The 17438-nt window shown below is 41.6% G+C and overlaps 1 protein-coding gene across 1 annotated transcript in view; it reads left to right on the top strand.

The window, feature by feature from the left end:
* The window catches only part of TNFRSF21 (TNF receptor superfamily member 21), a 72921-nt gene that overhangs the window by 36976 nt on the left and 18507 nt on the right, over positions 1 to 17438 (top strand). The window contains exon 4 of the mRNA XM_007972323.3: positions 12823 to 13088. Coding sequence (XP_007970514.2) covers positions 12823 to 13088 — 266 coding nt within the window. The remainder of the gene's footprint in view (positions 1 to 12822; positions 13089 to 17438) is intronic.

Here is a 17438-nt window from a genome sequence, read left to right as displayed (position 1 = left end):
TGCGACTCAAGCAAAGCAAATCATAACATCCCTCTTTCCCTAGCAAACCAGCAAAAATGGTTTTACTCAATAACAGCCCAGTTCAGAGTTCTAAGTTCCTATGAATCCCAACCACAGGCTTAGAAAAAAATGTTTCCTTCCTTCCCCAAGTGTGATTCCTCTTTTAGGATTGGTCAAATGTGGGAGAATTTGTCTTTATTGGGGGTTGTGAACAAAACCCATCTCCCAGACTCAGAACCCTGCAGACTTCTCCCTCTTTCTATGGTAAGTAGTAAGGGCCAGTCCAATAGTGGGAGTACATTTGCAATGCAGTGCAATTGTTGGAGTGGAATTGCATATTTCTTATACAAAGATTTCCTAGAGGTTTCAGTGGTTAGGTGACAGAAGTTGATCAACTGTAAACTGTGCTGTGGATATATTTGAACAATATTAATAAACTCTTCAATCAAGTATCAGGAATAGCTTAAGAAGACTTTCATCTGAATCATTAAAACCACCATATGCAGTGTTTGGAAATGAACAAATCAAGTGTGTTTGGGATATGTTAGCACTTTGCCACTTTGGTTTTGCCTAAAATGAAGTTATGGGATGTTTGTTACTACCAGCATAGGCAAGATCAGGAGGTGATTTGGAATGCAAAGATGACATAAAATGTGATTACTGTGATATACATTTTTAACCTTTATAGGAAAGGTTCCTTCTGCTACATTGTTTTCACATTCTACTTTTCTTTAACAAAGATTGATATGCTTCCTGAGTGCCATGTCCTGTTCTAAGTTTTTATAAATATCAACTCCATTTTCATAACCCTATAAGGAAGGCCACTATTATTCCTATTTTACAGATGGGGAAACTGAGGTTTGAAGAGTGACTTCCCCGAGGTCACATAGCTAGGAAGTAGCAGTGCCAGGTTTTAAAGTCAGGAACTGATCTGACGCTAGACACTGTCCCTTAATGATCAGAATCTGGATTTTCCCATAAGTTACTTGGTGCTAGAAAGGTCTAACCTTTTGTGATTGATTTAAAAAACAAAACAAAACAAAAAAAACCAAAACTGCTCAATCAAGAAAAAAATTATTTACCTTAGCAAAGCCCAGCTTGTTCTGAAATAAAACGCCTACAAAATTGTCATCAGCAGTAAATTTTCCTCTGTAGAAATCACTCCGATTTCCTACTTGTTCATAAATTACTTGAAATAGAAAAATTCTAAAGCCAGACACCCAATGGCTGAAGGCTCTACAAAGCTGTTTTAAGAAAGAGAGGCTGTTTCAAGTCAGAGGTAATGGAGTCCTTCTAATCTGAACTCACTTCTGTTGAACTTGATGTTTTTCTCAGCACCAGACAGCAGTGGCAACAGCAGCAGCAGTTGCTGCAACCAAAGAAGCTTTCCCTCCTTTGCCAGGTAGACTTTTTGACTAAAAATTCCAGACAGTCATCCTGTCTGTCAGCCCGAATTTCCTATGGGAAGTAGGCTTGAAGTGTAAACAGCAGGAAGCCAGGCTGAAAGGAGCAGGTTATTCTCTTTAAGAGGCTGCTGTGTCCTAGTGTTCCAGCTCCGGGCTGACGGCCGCAGTCATTTTCCAGCGGCGGGGTTGGACTGTTCTCACCCCCACCCCCATCCCACTGCCTTTTCCACCTCTGAGTCCAGGAATGCCATTTCCAGTAGACAGCACCTTTCTCTTTAACCTCTTAGGGTGTTTGAGGATTATAAAGCACACAAAACTGTTGGCAGGAAAAAAGCCTCTCATGGTTGTAGCCTAAAAAGCATTATCTTATGCCCAAGGTGGCCAGAGGCATGGCCTTTGACTTTGGGAGTCAGAGACTGTTATTCTCCTCAGACCCGCCCTCTAATGACTTTGTTCTCTAGCCTTTAGGGTGAAGCTATTAATTAATTTATTTATTATTTTTTGAGACAGAGTCTTGCTCTGTCGCCCAGGCCGGAGTGCAGTGGCGTGATCTCGGCTCACTGCAACCCCTGCCTCCCAGGTTCAAGTGATTCTCCTGCCTCAGCCTCCTGAGTATCTGGGACCCCCATGCCCGGCTAATTTTTGTATTTTTAGTAGAGATGGAGTTTTTCCATGTTAGCCAGACTGGTCTCAAACTCCTGACCTCTTGGTCTCCCAAAGTGCTGGGATTACAGGTGTGAACCACTGTGCCCGACCTAAGGTATTTATTTTAAAAATGTATATTTCACTCTCTTTTAACTAACAGCTTTTAAATTCAAGCTGTTTCGGATATTGAAAAGCAAATCAGCATTTCCCCCACATAGGACTCAAATACAAATAGAAAAAATACATCTAAAAATGTATGACCTTGAGTCAACCTGGTCAGGTATTACATAAGCAGATTTTGCAGAAGAAGAGGAATTTCTGGAATTCTGCTGATGTTCTTCACGAGTAATTGGTGGTTAACATTGCAATGTATGTATAGAATTTGACATATTAGGCTTATTGATGATGTGTCAAATTTTAACGAATAGGTGAATTCAAATGTATAAGTAAAAAAAACCTCTTACTATATTTCACCAAATCTGAGACACAGTTAACTGTGAGACATACCACTCTTTTATACACCACTAAGGAGAAAAAGGAAACACTACAAACAAACTATGAAAAGGCATTGATTAAAATATACATTCAGGTGTCTTAGAATTAGTAAATATGGTGATCTTTCAGCTGCAGTCCCACGTTTTTTCCATAGAGTCTGACAACATGATTCTAATGCCACTTTTCAGTTCTCAGTTTTCCTCTGCTTGGCCTATTGGGCAGCAATTGACACTGTTACCTCCCTTTTCCTTGAAACACCTTCTTCCCTTTGCCTCCAAAACACCACGTTGTCCTGGTTTTCCTCCTCCATCTTGGGCTGTTTCTTCTCTGTCTCCATGGCGGGTTCCTCCTCATTTTCCTGACCTCTAAACAGTGGAGAGCTCCAGAACTCAGTGCTTGCACCTCTTTTCAATGTACACACTCTCTCCCTTGGTGACCCACAACTTTAAATACCATCTATCTGCTGGTAATTCCCAAGTGCGTATTCCAGCCTGGATCTTTTACCTGAACTCACTATAGAAATATGCTCCTGCCTGCTTGACAGACCCAGATGTTTAACGGGCACCTCCTGCTTAAGATGTCTAACACCAAATTCCAAACCATACCTCCACATCAATTGCCCATCACAGAAAGTGGTCCCCTGCCTTCCACCTGCTCAGGCCGAAACCTTAGCATCCTTGATTCCTTTATTACATTCTCGCCCCATATTTGACTCATTAGCCAATCCTGTCTGTCAGCTCTACCTTCAAAATACATGCAGAAGTCCACCATCTCCCATCACCTCCACGGACACCACTTTGGCCCAGACCATTATTACCTCTGCTGGATTACTGCTGTGGCCTCTAACTGGTTGCTCCATTTTTATCTCTGCCCCCTTCAGTGTATTCTTGACCCAACACCTGGAATGATATCATTTAAATGTAAAGTCAGACTGTGTCATTTCTCTCCCCAAGGTCTCCAGTGACTTTCTATTGAATGCAGAGTAGCAGCTTAAAGGCCAGATGTGATTTGCACTCTCCCAACTCCAATTTTTTCTCTCTCTATGACTCCTACTGGTCCCTCTGCCTGGCCCACTTGCTCCAGCCATGCCAGCCTTCCTGCTCCATCTTGTCCATGCCAATACCCTTCCTGCCATTGCACCTGCTGCTCCCTTTGCCCAGAACCCTCTTTCCGCAGATAATCTGCACAGCTTTCTCCATTAAGGGCTTGATGCTACCTCTGTGAGGCTTCTCTTAGATATGGCAGCCCCATCACCTTCTACCCTATCCTCCTTCCCTGCTTTGTTGTTCTCCTTAGCTCTCCTCCCTATCTAACACCATTTATGTTTTATTACTTCCCCACAATGGAACGTAGCCTTCACAAAGAAAGGGATTTTGTTTCACTTGGCATTTGTTCACTGCCATGAAAAGTGCCTGTACCTAGAAAAGTGTCTGGCACAAAGTAGATGCTCAATAAATTTTTGTTGAATGAATAAGTTAACAGCTTCAGGTATTTGGGATAGCTTCAAAAACAGACTGATATAAAGAAGAAGGAGGGATGTTTTTGTTTTGTTTTTTGCCCAGTGGAATGAAATAAAAGATTATTCGTTTTCCTCGCAGTATCAGGGATATTTCTTCCATTTGGAAAATTGTCTACTGTTTTGATAGTCTATCATTGGAAAACATGTTGTCCATTTACTTCAAGAGATCTTTGCACAGTGTTTTTTGTTTTTTCTTTTTCTTTTTCTTTCTTAATAGTCCCCAGGGTTCATCTGAGCTTACAGTTATTGTCTATTAAAACTTCAACCAGATAGTGATAAATTCTGCTTCAGAAATAATTTTTTTTTGCAGCTAAAGTAAAATCTAAACAGATCTTCTAACTTTTACACCTCAGTTAGGAAAGGACTATTTTTAACCTGGGGCATACATAGTTCCCAGCACTAATAAAGCAGTTTCCTCTGTAGTGGACGTACTGGAAGTTACTGCTGTTGGTACACAAATTTTTAACCACGCTATGGTATACTGGTTACTATGAATCACAGGTACATGTGGGTATGTTGCTTTTAGGAACACTTACTCTGTTATTAGGCCGGAGAGACCACAGCTTGGACAGCTGATCCCAGCAGAAGGATTCTGCTGCAGTGGGAGAATCTGGGAGAACTTCCCCGCTTGTGAGCTTTGACCACTAAAGTGGATGCAGTGGATCACTCTCAATGGGAAGAGGCCACTGGCAGAGGGAGAGGCCCTTGTTCAAGAACAGGGTTCCTGGGAGCCCAGGTTTCACCCATTGGTGAGCACAGAACACCATAGAACCGTTGTTCTTTCGTCTCATTATTGTAGAGGCTGGAGATCTGGCAGGGCCACAAGGCTAGGGTGTGTGTGGGCCTGGGGCCACTCAGGTTCTCAGTGGCTTAGGTTACAGAAGCTGATGAGATGACAGATGGTGAGGAGACTCAGTTAAGAGGATAGAGATGACAAAAAAAAAAAAAAAAAAAAAAAAAGGCTCTCATTCATTCATCCAAAGATATTTGTGGTATTCCTCTGCTAAGTTCTGGGGATACTGCTAGTCAAAGCAGTGTGGACTTGGGCTTGGCCTCAAAGGCACCTTTGAGGACATGACCATTGTATGTGGAACATCGATTCCAGTAATGTTAAAGCCAGACTTTTATTCCAATTTCTGACTTTGACATATGTTGCTTTATATATTTGCTGTATGTGCTGTGGCCATCTTTGTCCCTGTATCTGCAGCTTGTAAGGTTATGGACACAGTGCTTGCCTACTAGGAGCATGTCTTTTGAGGAGGTTTGGGGGGGTGTTAGAAGGGAGGTTGTCTTGAGTTCATGTCTCCCATCTTCCATGTGTACATCTCAGGAGACTGCTGGGTGTGTGTTGAGAAACTGGCACAGGGATAACTGTGGAGTCATCTGTCCTGGGAGGAGGTTGTGTATTAATTGCCTCCCTGGGAATTTTCTCATTATTTATCCCTTTACAACTCTCTTTCTAGAAGAATAATGAGAACTGACATTACATGTAGCAAGATGTTGGGGGTGCTTGAATCTTTATATAGGATGAGTTTGATACCATCAAAAAGTTTATAAACCTATCTCTTAGATGCACCCATTCTGCATGAAGCGTGGTTGTGCAGCATGAAACTGAGTGCTATGTTGTGTAGTTCCGGGCAGCCTTTGCTTCCTCCGGCTTTGTCTTCACTGTCCTTTATCCTTCTTCCAAGGAAGGCTTTGATATGGGTTCTCAGTGATGACATTCATTTCAGATATTTATCTCCATGAGGAAAACAGCCTTCATATTTTCTCTAGTTACAAAGGTCAATTTGGGTTTTTATTAAAAGAGAAGGAACCCATTTTTGCATCCCGAAGCTGATATTCAGCTTTTAAAAAATTAGCTTCAAATTAGGATTGTCCGCCAGATAATATGTAATTCAAGATTTTGTACTGCACTGGAAATTGCCATTTCTTCCATAATAACCAGTTTATCATCTCACACCTCAGTTCTTGAGCTCTCTGGCTGGGGATCAGGTCAGTACCAGCTCGCTTGGAAGAAGCCATTGAGTATGGCTGTGATGGCCTGCATGTGGCAGAGGTGGTGGCAGCAGCATTTTTCCTTCCACATTTCCCCTCCTGTGGATGACTTCAGCGATCTCCTAACGTGTACATGTGAGGTTCCAAGAAACACAGGAAGCCAGGAGTCTGGTGCTTGGCTCCATTGTTTAGCACCAGTAATCCCAGTGCTAAAACCTGTGTTTGTACAGAACTCTTCCCATCTTTTAGGTTCCTTGGCCCAGTGACACTTGTCCAGGCAGAAATGGAGGGGCAGGGGAAGGAGAGCTGAACTGTACTGACGTGCCACCCTAGGAGTCTTTAATGCTTGATCGCATAAATCTCCTTAACCACTCTACCAGATAAGAGGTGGTGTTTCTATTTCATTGAAGTGAAAAGTGAAATCTGAGAGGTTGCCATTTGCCCAGGGTCACACAACTAACAAGTCACAAAGCTGGAGTTTGAAACCATGTCTTGCAACTACTACCGATGATCTTCCCACTACCTGATCCTTCCCATCCTCGTACTTTTCTCCAGGGGCCAGGGCCACCTTCTCAGACAGTTCCTGACTAGTACAGCCTCGGATGTATAGGGCTTGACTCCTTTGATGACCTCCCCAGAAACTTCATCCATTCTCCAGAACTCCAGGATCTGGCACCAAGGGAAAAGGCAATGTTGGCAGGGCACGGTGGCTCACACCTGTAATCCCAGCATTTTGGGAAGCCTAGGCAGGTGGATCACTTGGGGCCAGGAGATCGAGACCAGTCTGGCCAACATGATGAAACCCTGTCTCTAGTAAAAATACAAAAATTAGCTGGGCGTGGTGGTGCACACATGTAGTTCTAGCTACTTGGGAGCCTGAGGCCGGAGAATCTCCTGAACCCAGGAGGTGGAGGTTGCAGTGAGCCAAGATTGCACCACTGCACTCTAGTCCAGCCTGGGTGACTGAGTGAGACTCTGTCTCACACACAAAAAAAGAGGCAACGTGATGTTCTATGCCCCTGTCTATCAGCCCTCCAGTGGGTTGAGGGTTGTGCTACTTTTCAACGTAAGGAAAAAGACACTTGGCACCACATCCAGTTAAACAATGTAGATCAATTCAACACAGCAACTGTCACCAATTTTGATGAAAACCCTGGGAACTCCAATGGGACAGATGACTGGGCATCCTGCCAAGCAGAGGTGGTCTCCATGTCACTGTCATTTCACATTGAGGTTAATAGTTGGGGTGGGAACTTTCATTGTCTTCTGAGTGTGGTTTCTTTTCTTTGAATGAAATGCTTTTCTAAATCTGTATGCTATTTGACAGTCCTACCCAAGGTCTCTTTAAATTGCTGTCATTGCAGGGGCTGGAGAACTACAGCCCGTGGGCCATATCCAGCCTACTTTTTTTGTAAATCGAGTTTTATTAGAACACAACCACATTCATCTGTGGTGTTGGTGGCTGCTTTCATGCTCCAACAGAGATGGGGAGTCATGACAGACTGGTTTTCAAAGCCTCAAATATTTACTGCTGTCCTTACAGGAAAAGTTTGCTGACTTCTCTCTTTCTCTCTCTTTTTCTCTTTCTTTTAGGGTATCATAGATTTAAAGAAAGGAAATAAAGGGTGCGGTGGCTCATGCCTGTTGTCGCAGCACTTTGGGAGGCTGAGGTGGGCAGATCACTTGAGGTCAGGAGTTTGAGACCAGCCTGGCCAACATGGCGAAACCCCGTCTCTACTAAAAATACAAAAATTATCCGGGCACGGTGGTGCACACCTGTAGTCCCATGTACTAGGGAGGCTGAGGTGGGAGAATCTCTTGAACCCAGGAGGCAGAGGCTGCAGTGAGCTGAGATCACAAGAAAAGAAATAAAGTCCCTGGGGAAACTATTCCAGTGTCTATTAGGTGGTGCAAAAGTTACTGTGGTCTTTGCCATTTTGGTGACCAAAAAAAAAAACACAATTTTTTTTTTGAGACAGAGTTTTACTCTGTTGCTTAAGCTGGAGTGCAGTGGTACAATCCTGGCTCATTATAACCTCTGTCTCTCAGGTTCAAGCGATTCTCCTGCCTCAGCCTCCTGAGTAGCTGGGATTACAGATGTGCACAACCACACCTGGCTAATTTTTTGTATTTTTAGTAGAGACAGAGTTTCGCTATGTTGGCCAGGCTGGTCACGAACTCTTGAATCAAGGGATCCACTCACCTTATCCTCCCAAAGAATTACAGGCATAAGCCACCCACCCAGCCTGCGATTGCTTTTGCACCAACATATACTTGGTCAATAATAACAGACCAGGAGGCAGCACACACACTGTGGCCAGCCTTGAGTGCATTCATCGTAGGCTGGATGGCCATTCCTGAGGAGAGTAATTCCAGCAAATAATAATGTTCCTCCACTACATCATATTCCCTATTAACCACTACTGAGGCACCACTAACTGGGTGGGTGACCTGGACTAGTCACCAACCCCTCTGCATGCGATTTCCTTGCCAACAAAATTGAACACTTAATCTTGTGTATTTATAAAGTATATATAAGCACATCTTATATATGTGTATGTTATATATGTGTATGTTATGTAGACAGTTTAAAAAGGAATAGTAAAATCTCAAATAAAAGTAATAACATGAAAAGAAAACCCATTTCTCCACTGTCCAGCCTAGGAAACAGAACTTTATGAATACCTTTGAAATCCCTTCTGTGCTCCTTCCCCTCCCCAAAGAGGTAACTATCTCAATTTGGCAAATCATCCTCCTGTTTTTCTGTGTAGTTGATTGTTTTCTTTTGCCTAACACTTTTTCCTAAACAAAGAAGGCATTCAAAGCCCCAATCTGGTCTCCTCACTGGGGTTTTGTGATAATGTGCTAGACTAAAATGTTGGTATCCCCTGAGGAAGTCATTGATTTATCTTTGATTTATCAACTCCATCGAGGGAGAGGACAGCAGTAAAGAACATTGGCGACTCCAATCAGTTCATGGAGTTGACCTCACGTTTTCATAGTAGAGAATCTAGTTGAGAGAGAGAACAAGATGAAACCTGATTTGTAGACCTTAAATTTAGCTTCCAGTCCATTTTAGTTTATGGGAAATCTCATTGTATCTATTCTTTGTGGGGTTTTTTTTCTTTCTTTATTTTGTGCCTTAAAAAAAGGATAAATACAGTACTGGGTTTTGGAAGAAGGAGTGGTTGTTAAACTTAAACCTTTTAAACTCTGTAATTACTTTGTAAAGGCCGTGTATTTGCATCTGAAATGTATTGAGCCTTAAGTTTAGTGCTCTGTATGTGGAGCTTTCATAATGATGGGAGCACTTCCAAAAATAAATTAACTCTATAGAAAATGTTAATCAGCTTATCCCCAGTGACCCTAGTGAGTTTCTCCATTGTACACATGAGGAAATGGACATGACAGTTAGAGGTTTGCCCAAAGCCACTGTCATTGGCATTATGAGGATTTAAGCAATGGTCCTACTTACCGGAAAACGCGGTCATGTTTTCATGTAAGACACTGTGGGCCTTAGTCAAATTGATCTAAATTAAGATTCAGGGACTAACAAGACTTGGTGTTTGGAAGAGTCTACCACATCAACCACAAAGAGCTGGCTTATTCCTTAAAGCTACCTGCAGGGTTTTAAATCGGATATGGGTTTTCTGAGGAGTCTATTTGCTTGAAATCAAAAACTCTGTATCTGACTAAGCATTGCTCAGAAAACTGAAAAGCAATTGGTTCAAGTAACGTCACACTGCCAGGGAAAACTGTGAGAAGTACAGTAATGACTCAATTTGTGGCGTCCTTTTTTAATTTTTTGTGGCATTCTACATTTTTTTTTTTTTTTTTTTTTAGATAGAGTCTCCCTCTTTTGCCCAGACTGGAGTGCAATTGTGTAATCTTGGCTCACTGCAACCTCCATCTCTGGGTCTCAAGCAATCCTCCCACCTCAGTCTCCCAAGTAGCTGGGATTATAGGCCTATGCCACCACACCCGGCTAATTTTTATATTTTTTGTAGAAATGGATTTTCACCATGTTGCCCAGGATGGTCTCGAACTCCTGGACTCAAGTGATCCACCTGCCTCAGCCTCCCAAAGTGCTGCATTAGAGGTGTGACCCACCCTACCCAGCCAGCATTCTACTTTTATAGTTGACAAGAAAACAGCCTTCTACTAGGAACTCATTTTTGAAAACCATTTTCAGTGGATTGGTTCAGGATGTGTATACAGCCTTCCACATCATCTGCCTCAGTAGGATTGCTTGGCAGAGTAAGAATGCATGTTGAGGAGCCACAGTGTCCTTCGTTTTTACAGACACTTTTATAATTATTATTGTTTTTATTGGCAATAATTGACAGCTCATTTTATAAATATTTTCTTGAACAACTGATGGATGCAAAAAAAATTTTTTTTTTCTAGGAAACCTTCGATTGAGAAATCAGAACAGTAAGCCCCTCTTTATTCTTCTTTTTTCCTTTCTCTCTTAAGCCTCACTTGGGAATGTGACCCTATTTTTTTATTGAGTAGTAAATATTTTTAAGATATTGTTAACTATAACAGCTATGATATCAGGGCAAGTGAGCATGGCCTCATTCAAAGACATGATATTGGCCAGGTGCGGTGGCTCACACCTGTAATCCCAGCACTTTGGGAGGCCGCGGCAGGCGGATCACCTGCGGTCAGGAGTTCGAGACCAGCCTGGCCAACATGATGAAACCTCATCTCTACTAAAAATACAAAAACTAGCTAGGTGTGGTGGCAGGTGTCTGTAATCCTAGCTACTTGGGAGGGTGATGCAGGAGAATCCCTTGAACTCAGGAGGCCTAGGTTGCAATGAGCCGAGATGGCGCCATTGCACTCCAGCCTAGGTGACAAGAGCAAAACTTCATCTAAAAAAAAAAAAGACATGACATTGATTCAGAGGACTTATTCACCCATTGTAGTAAAATACCAGAGCCCTTACTATAAGGGTGATATATGCACCCCACATGTAAATCCTGGCAAAGCCCATGGTAATTGCGGAGAGAAGATGCCGTAAAGAGAGAGACATCAAAGTGAGCTGCTCAGGGAGAGCCTTGCCTCACGAAGGGTTGGTGCCAGGTGCTTATCCTGAGTTTTTGGATCTTGAGATTTGATTTTTGCAATTCACCAGTTTCATCATCACCATTTCATCTGTTCATCAGATCTGGGGACCACAAATGCACACTCACTGGGCTTTCAAGTGACTGCTGAGCCAGAATAACAATATATTGAATCACTGGGGACAGCTGTCTGTCAGAATAACCAGTCATGGTCATTTATAAGCCAAGGCATTTCCTTCCTCTTGGAAGGTGCCATCAATATTGTCACATTTCATAGTGGTTACACATACAGGATTTCAATTGCAAACCTGGTGAGCTGGGTTCAATAACCAACTCAACTACCTTTGTGATATTGGGCCAGTAGCTTAACTTTTCTAAGTGTATTTTTTTTTTCTTACCTGTGTAATTGAAATATTAATGCCTTATAAAGATGTTCAGTGAGCTAATGCCTTAACATAATACCTGGAAGATAACAGCTATTGTTATTACACTGTCCTTTTGGCTGCTGTCTTCATTATAACTATGCAAGTCAAGTTGGAAGACTTAATAATGAATTAGAAAATTGCTTGTTGAACATGACTTTGAGCACAAGTTAGGTGTTCTTCAGGAATGCTTCCATTGGCCTGGAACAGCTGAGTACACTGTCAGTTGATATAAAGGACACCATTCCCAGAACTTGAACACCTTTTACCTAGACAGTGCTGGGTAAAGTTCATTGCAGTTTTAATTTGCAGCTTCCCTTTTTCTAAATGCCATGAAGTCACCATGTTTTTTAGATGGGAGCCTCTAACTTACTTGGTTACTGTTGTATTTAGTACAGTAGTTAAGTTTTAGATTATGCAGTATTCTGAGTAATGTGGTCAAATCTCACGGTCCTATACCATCCTGCTCTGTCCTGCTGGGGAAGGGAATCATCCCTTTGTCCCGCATATCCATGATGGAGACCTCACCTGCCTGTGAGTCATTTAGTAGCCGTCTAGGTTATCAGATTGACTGTCTTGGTACTGGTACCACAGTGCCTGTGTTCAAGTCACCCTTATTTTACTTAATAATGGCCCAAAGCTCGAGAGGAATGATGCTGACAATTTGGATATGCCAGCGGCCATAAAGTGCTTCCTTTAAGTGAAAATGTGAAAGTTCCCTACTTAATAAGAAAAGAACTTAAAGTATAATAATAATGAAAAAAAAAGCCAATTGTATGCTGAGGTTGCTAAGATCTATAAGAAGAAGGAATCTTCTATCCATGACATTGTGAAGAAGGAAAAAGAAATTCATGCATAGTGTGTAAAGGGCTGTGTACCATCCATGGCTTCAGGCATCCACTGGGGATCTTGGAACTTATCCACCCCTCTCCTTCAACAAGGGTGGATTACTACAGTAACAGAGAAATCACTGTGAATACCTTATTTGGGTTTGGCTTTCAAAACATCTTTTTGGGTCTGATTTATTATAATTCCATGGTCGCTCCTTCTTCTGGTTCCGCACTCAGGAAGTGAAATTTGTATGAGGGTACAAGTTAGTCCACAAGATGAGCTGCTTGCGCCAAGTGCTTAAGGGAGGCAATGCATTCCTTTGACACAGGGTGATAGGAAAGCTGCCTCTTCTAGTCATTCATTAAAACAGAGCTGCCTTAGATAAGAAGCTTTCCTTACAAGCCCTCATTTGTTTTTTTATTTTTTCTCTGGTGTAGGTATCGACATCCTGAAGCTTGTAGCAGCCCAAGTGGGAAGCCAGTGGAAAGATATCTATCAGTTTCTCTGCAATGCCAGTGAGAGGGAGGTTGCTGCTTTCTCCAACGGGTACACAGCCGACCACGAGCGGGCCTACGCAGCTCTGCAGCACTGGACCATCCGGGGACCCGAGGCCAGCCTCGCCCAGCTAATTAGCGCCCTGCGCCAGCACCGGAGAAACGATGTTGTGGAGAAGATTCGTGGGCTGATGGAAGACACCACCCAGGTAATGGAGCCCTGGTTGTGTGTCTTTACCACTGGCCTATTGTCCCTGTGCTTCAAAGTTTATCAGTTGTATGGGAACAAAGAAAAATAACATATTCGGTGGATAGACGCACACACACACACACCCCCTAACTTCTAGGGTGGGGGTTTTCAGTGGCCGTCCATTAGAATCATCTAGAAAACTTTAAAAAAAATACTGATGCTCGGACCCTACCTGCAGACCAGTCACATCAGAATCTCCAGGGGGCAGAATATGAATCAGTATTTTTAAAAGCTCTCTTTGTTACCCCATTTACCATGTCATTTTGCGTGGCACACTTTGAACAAAACCAAGAAAATACGCTTTTTACTACACCTGCCTCTCCTCCAGAGGGTGTTTTTGTGAAGTGGCATATGAAGGCAGCATTCTCGCGTCCTGAGGATGCAGGTGGTGCTAGCAGCAGTTGATGACAGAACTGATTCTCCTCCTTGGGTTGTTCCCTGGAGCACATCAGATGGGAACTGAGGCGACCCAGTAGTGTGATTTCTTTATAGCCAATGAACCCTGGCTTTGGAGCCAGACAACACTGGATTTGACTCCTGGCTCTGGTACATATTAGCTTAGGTGACGAAGGGTAAGTTACTTCAACTTTCCTTGCCTCTGTTATTCACGTTTTCAAGCCCGCTATATAAGATTAAGATGAGAAATAAAGCATATAAAATGCCTGACTCATTGCAAGTGTTCTACAAATGGTAGTTACGACCATGATGTAACTCATTTTACTTAACCTTTCTTTAATTGTATGTACTTCCCTGAAAGGCCATGAATAAAGTACAGATTTGGATATTGAATCATATTTTCCACAGACTTCGATTCAGGTTTCAGAACATATTCCCAAAGTAAAGAAAGTGCTGCCACTAAGACTTGATAAAACCCACTTAAGATTTAAAGGGCCAGGCCGGGCGCGGTGGCTCAAGCCTGTAATGCCAGCACTTTGGGAGGCCGAGACGGGCGGATCACGAGGTCAGGAGATCGAGACCATCCTGGCTAAAACGGTGAAACCCCGTCTCTACTAAAAAATACAAAAAACTAGCTGGGCGAGGTGGCGGGCGCCTGTAGTCCCAGCTACTCCAGAGTCTGAGGCAGGAGAATGGCGTAAACCCGAGAGGCGGAGCTTGCAGTGAGCTGAGATCCGGCCACTGCATCCAGCCTGGGTGACGGAGCGAGATTCTGTCTCAAAAAGAAAAAAAAAAAAAAAAAGATTTAAAGGGCCGGTCTGTGTTATTATTCCGGTGGTCCAAATTTGTTACCTAAAAGAGCTAGGTAGAGATTTTTTCTGACATCAATTCAATTTACTATCATTCTATATCACATTTTGTGTATCAAAGGATTCCATTTTACATACTTTATACTTATGCTTAAGTATACTTTATGTACTTAAGAAGTCCAAATGCTTTTATCTTTTTATACTGATAGCACAGTACTTCTTGACAATTGATGTAATCATTTATCAGGTGAATCTTTTATCCAAGTAACTGGATGATAATAATTTATAGGTGCTAATTGACTTTGAAGGTGGTCTTTTAAAGCTCCTGGCATATTTTTAACTTCTTTGAAATGTGGAATTTCAGAAAAAATACTTATTAATAGACCCAAGTGATAAACATTCAAAGGCATACACCAGTGTCTTATGACTTTCTAAGAAATAATTTAGGTGTGAAATATTATTCAAAACTAAAACTAGGCTTTATGTAGCTGGATTTGGGGAAAAGTGAGGGAGATGTTAACCCTCCAGTTAGGTAAAATGGCTGCAGTTTGAATACAGGGAGTTTGGAGGCAAAGCATTGCCATGCATTCTTAGAGACTGGGTTTAAGGAGAGAGCTGGAAGACAAGCCTAAGGCTCAAAGAAGGATTTAGATACGTGAGAATAAGTCACCTAATGTCCTTGATGATGCCTAAAAGAAAGATAACATGGCCAGGCACGGTAGCTCACGCCTGATCGAGACCATCCTGGCTAACATGATGAAACCCTGTCTCTACTAAAAATACAAAAAATTAGCCGGGTGCGGTGGCGGGCACCTGTAGTCCCAGTTGCTCAGGAGGCTGAGGCAGGAGAATGGCGTGAACCCGGGAGGCGGAGCTTGCAGTGAGCCGAGGTCGCACCACTGCACTCCAGCCTGGGCGACAGAGCGAGACTCCGTCTCAAAAAAAAAAAAGAAAGATAACATACGACTGATGCAAGGTTAGGATTTGGTTAACCCAAACCTATGGTGGGCCCATGGAAAAATAAAATGGGGAGAGTGCGTGTCAAAAAGAGTGATTCATAATAAAATCATTAGGTCAACAAATAAGAGAACAAAGCACCTTCTTCCTAAGTGCCAAATTCTTGTACACTTGAATCCTTTCCTTCTCTTTATCTCTTCTATAATACCAAAAGATTCTAATAGTAGCTATTTTTTGTTATTTATTTTTTGAGAACAGTAATGTCAAAGCACTCTACAGCTTTCTCTTTGGTTCTGCTATAGCCTGTAAGTTATGATGGAGGCTGAGAAGGCAATATTAAGTTTTTTATTTCACGTTTTAATAATATACATCAATGTCTAGCAGCATTTTGGATCCAGCTCTAACTCTAATTTTAATAGCCAATGAACATGGATTTCTGGCTACCAGTTCTTATTACAGGTTGAGTATCCTTTATCTGATATGCCTGAGACTGGAAGTGTTTTAGATTTTGGATTTTTTCAGACTTTGGAATATTTGCATATACATAATGAGATAGCTTGGGGATGGGACCCAAGTCTAAACATGAAATTCCTTTATGTTTCACATATACCTTATATACATAGACTGAAGGTAAGTTTATACAAAATTAGAAGAAGTGTGTGCATGAAGCAGAGTTTGTGTTAAGTACTCATGTGTGGAATTTTCCACTTGTGGCATTATGTTGGTGCTCAAAAAGTTGTGGATTTTGAATTTTGGGATTAGGGATGCTCAAGTGGTAATTGCACAGTATGTTACTCTCTGTCCATAGTTTATTTCTGAAATTTGTCCCGTCTAACAAGAGAATCAGAAGGCAGGGGGCTTATTTGAGACTTCTTATTCTCATCCTGTGATGGGCTTGTACTCCTTCTGCATGGTGGTACTGCTCGGGATTTGGGGCTTTGCCCCAGGAGTTAATGGACTCTTAATGGGTAAAAATGACTATTTTTTTTTAATGGTCAATGTTTTTTCTCTTCATAAGCCTGAAAGTGCCTATGTTACGTTCCACTCAAAGGATTAACCCTGGTGTGGCTTTTAGTTGCCTCTGTCAAGAACAGCCAGATCATTATTAACCATGGCGGCCTATTCGCCATTTTTAAATTACACCCATTCAGAGTCTGACTCTTTCTTTATCTGAGGTATGAGCTGTATTTTTCAGCACCCTCTTCTTTCAAGTTCGACATCTAAACCGAACCCAGCCTTCCAGAATCATAGCTATTCTTCCCTTCTGGGACATGAGCATTTGGAAGAAGCAGCAAAGCAGTGGGATGATAGTTGGAAGTTACTGCAATTTTGCCAAAGCTATTAAAAAACAAAACACTGCCCTAATACAGCATTCCAATTTGTATGTTATCTCTTTTTCCATCCTTTTTGATTTTTTTCTCTGTCTTTATTTAAAGAGTGTCTCTTGTAAGAAGCATATATTTCAGATTTTTTCCTTGAATCTAGTCTGATAGCTTTTGACAATTACAGAATTTCAGTGTGTTTACATTTTTATGTAATTATATAATTGCTTTTTAAATGTAATTTTAAAAATGTAATTACTGAAATATTTGGGTTTAAATCTACCATATCTTTGTTTTCAATGTGTCCTGTCCTCTTTGTTTCCTCTCTCTCTCTCCATCTTTTCTTGCTTTCTCTTGGAATAATCAAGTATTTTTTTCTTATTCCATTTTTCTTCATCTGTTAGCTTGTTAATTTCACATTTTTTACTTCACTTTTAATGAATACCCAAGGGATTACAACACATGTACTTAAATTATGACATATAGGTAATAAATATACTTCTTATGATTCTACAGATACTACAACAACCTTAGAAGGCTTGAATCCTATTTATCCTCCTCTTACACTTTGCTTTTGTTTTCATGAATTTTCATGTTACACTTTTAATACTGCTAACAGGCAGAGTTGTTGTGGTTTTACACAGTCAGGAGTCACATGGATTTATCCACATATTGATCTTTTCTGTTCTTAATACCTTCCTCCTGGAGCTTCAACTTCTACCTGAGATAATTTTTCTTTTGCCTAAAGAATACTTCTCTGTATAGGTTTCCAGCAGTAAACTCTGTTTTTCTTGGTCTGAAAAGTGCCCTCTAAATAAATAAATA

This window comes from Chlorocebus sabaeus, chromosome 17 (genome assembly GCF_047675955.1).
Source record: "Chlorocebus sabaeus isolate Y175 chromosome 17, mChlSab1.0.hap1, whole genome shotgun sequence".
Taxonomy (NCBI): Eukaryota; Metazoa; Chordata; class Mammalia; order Primates; family Cercopithecidae; genus Chlorocebus; species Chlorocebus sabaeus.
This window is presented reverse-complemented; position numbering and strand designations above follow the sequence as displayed.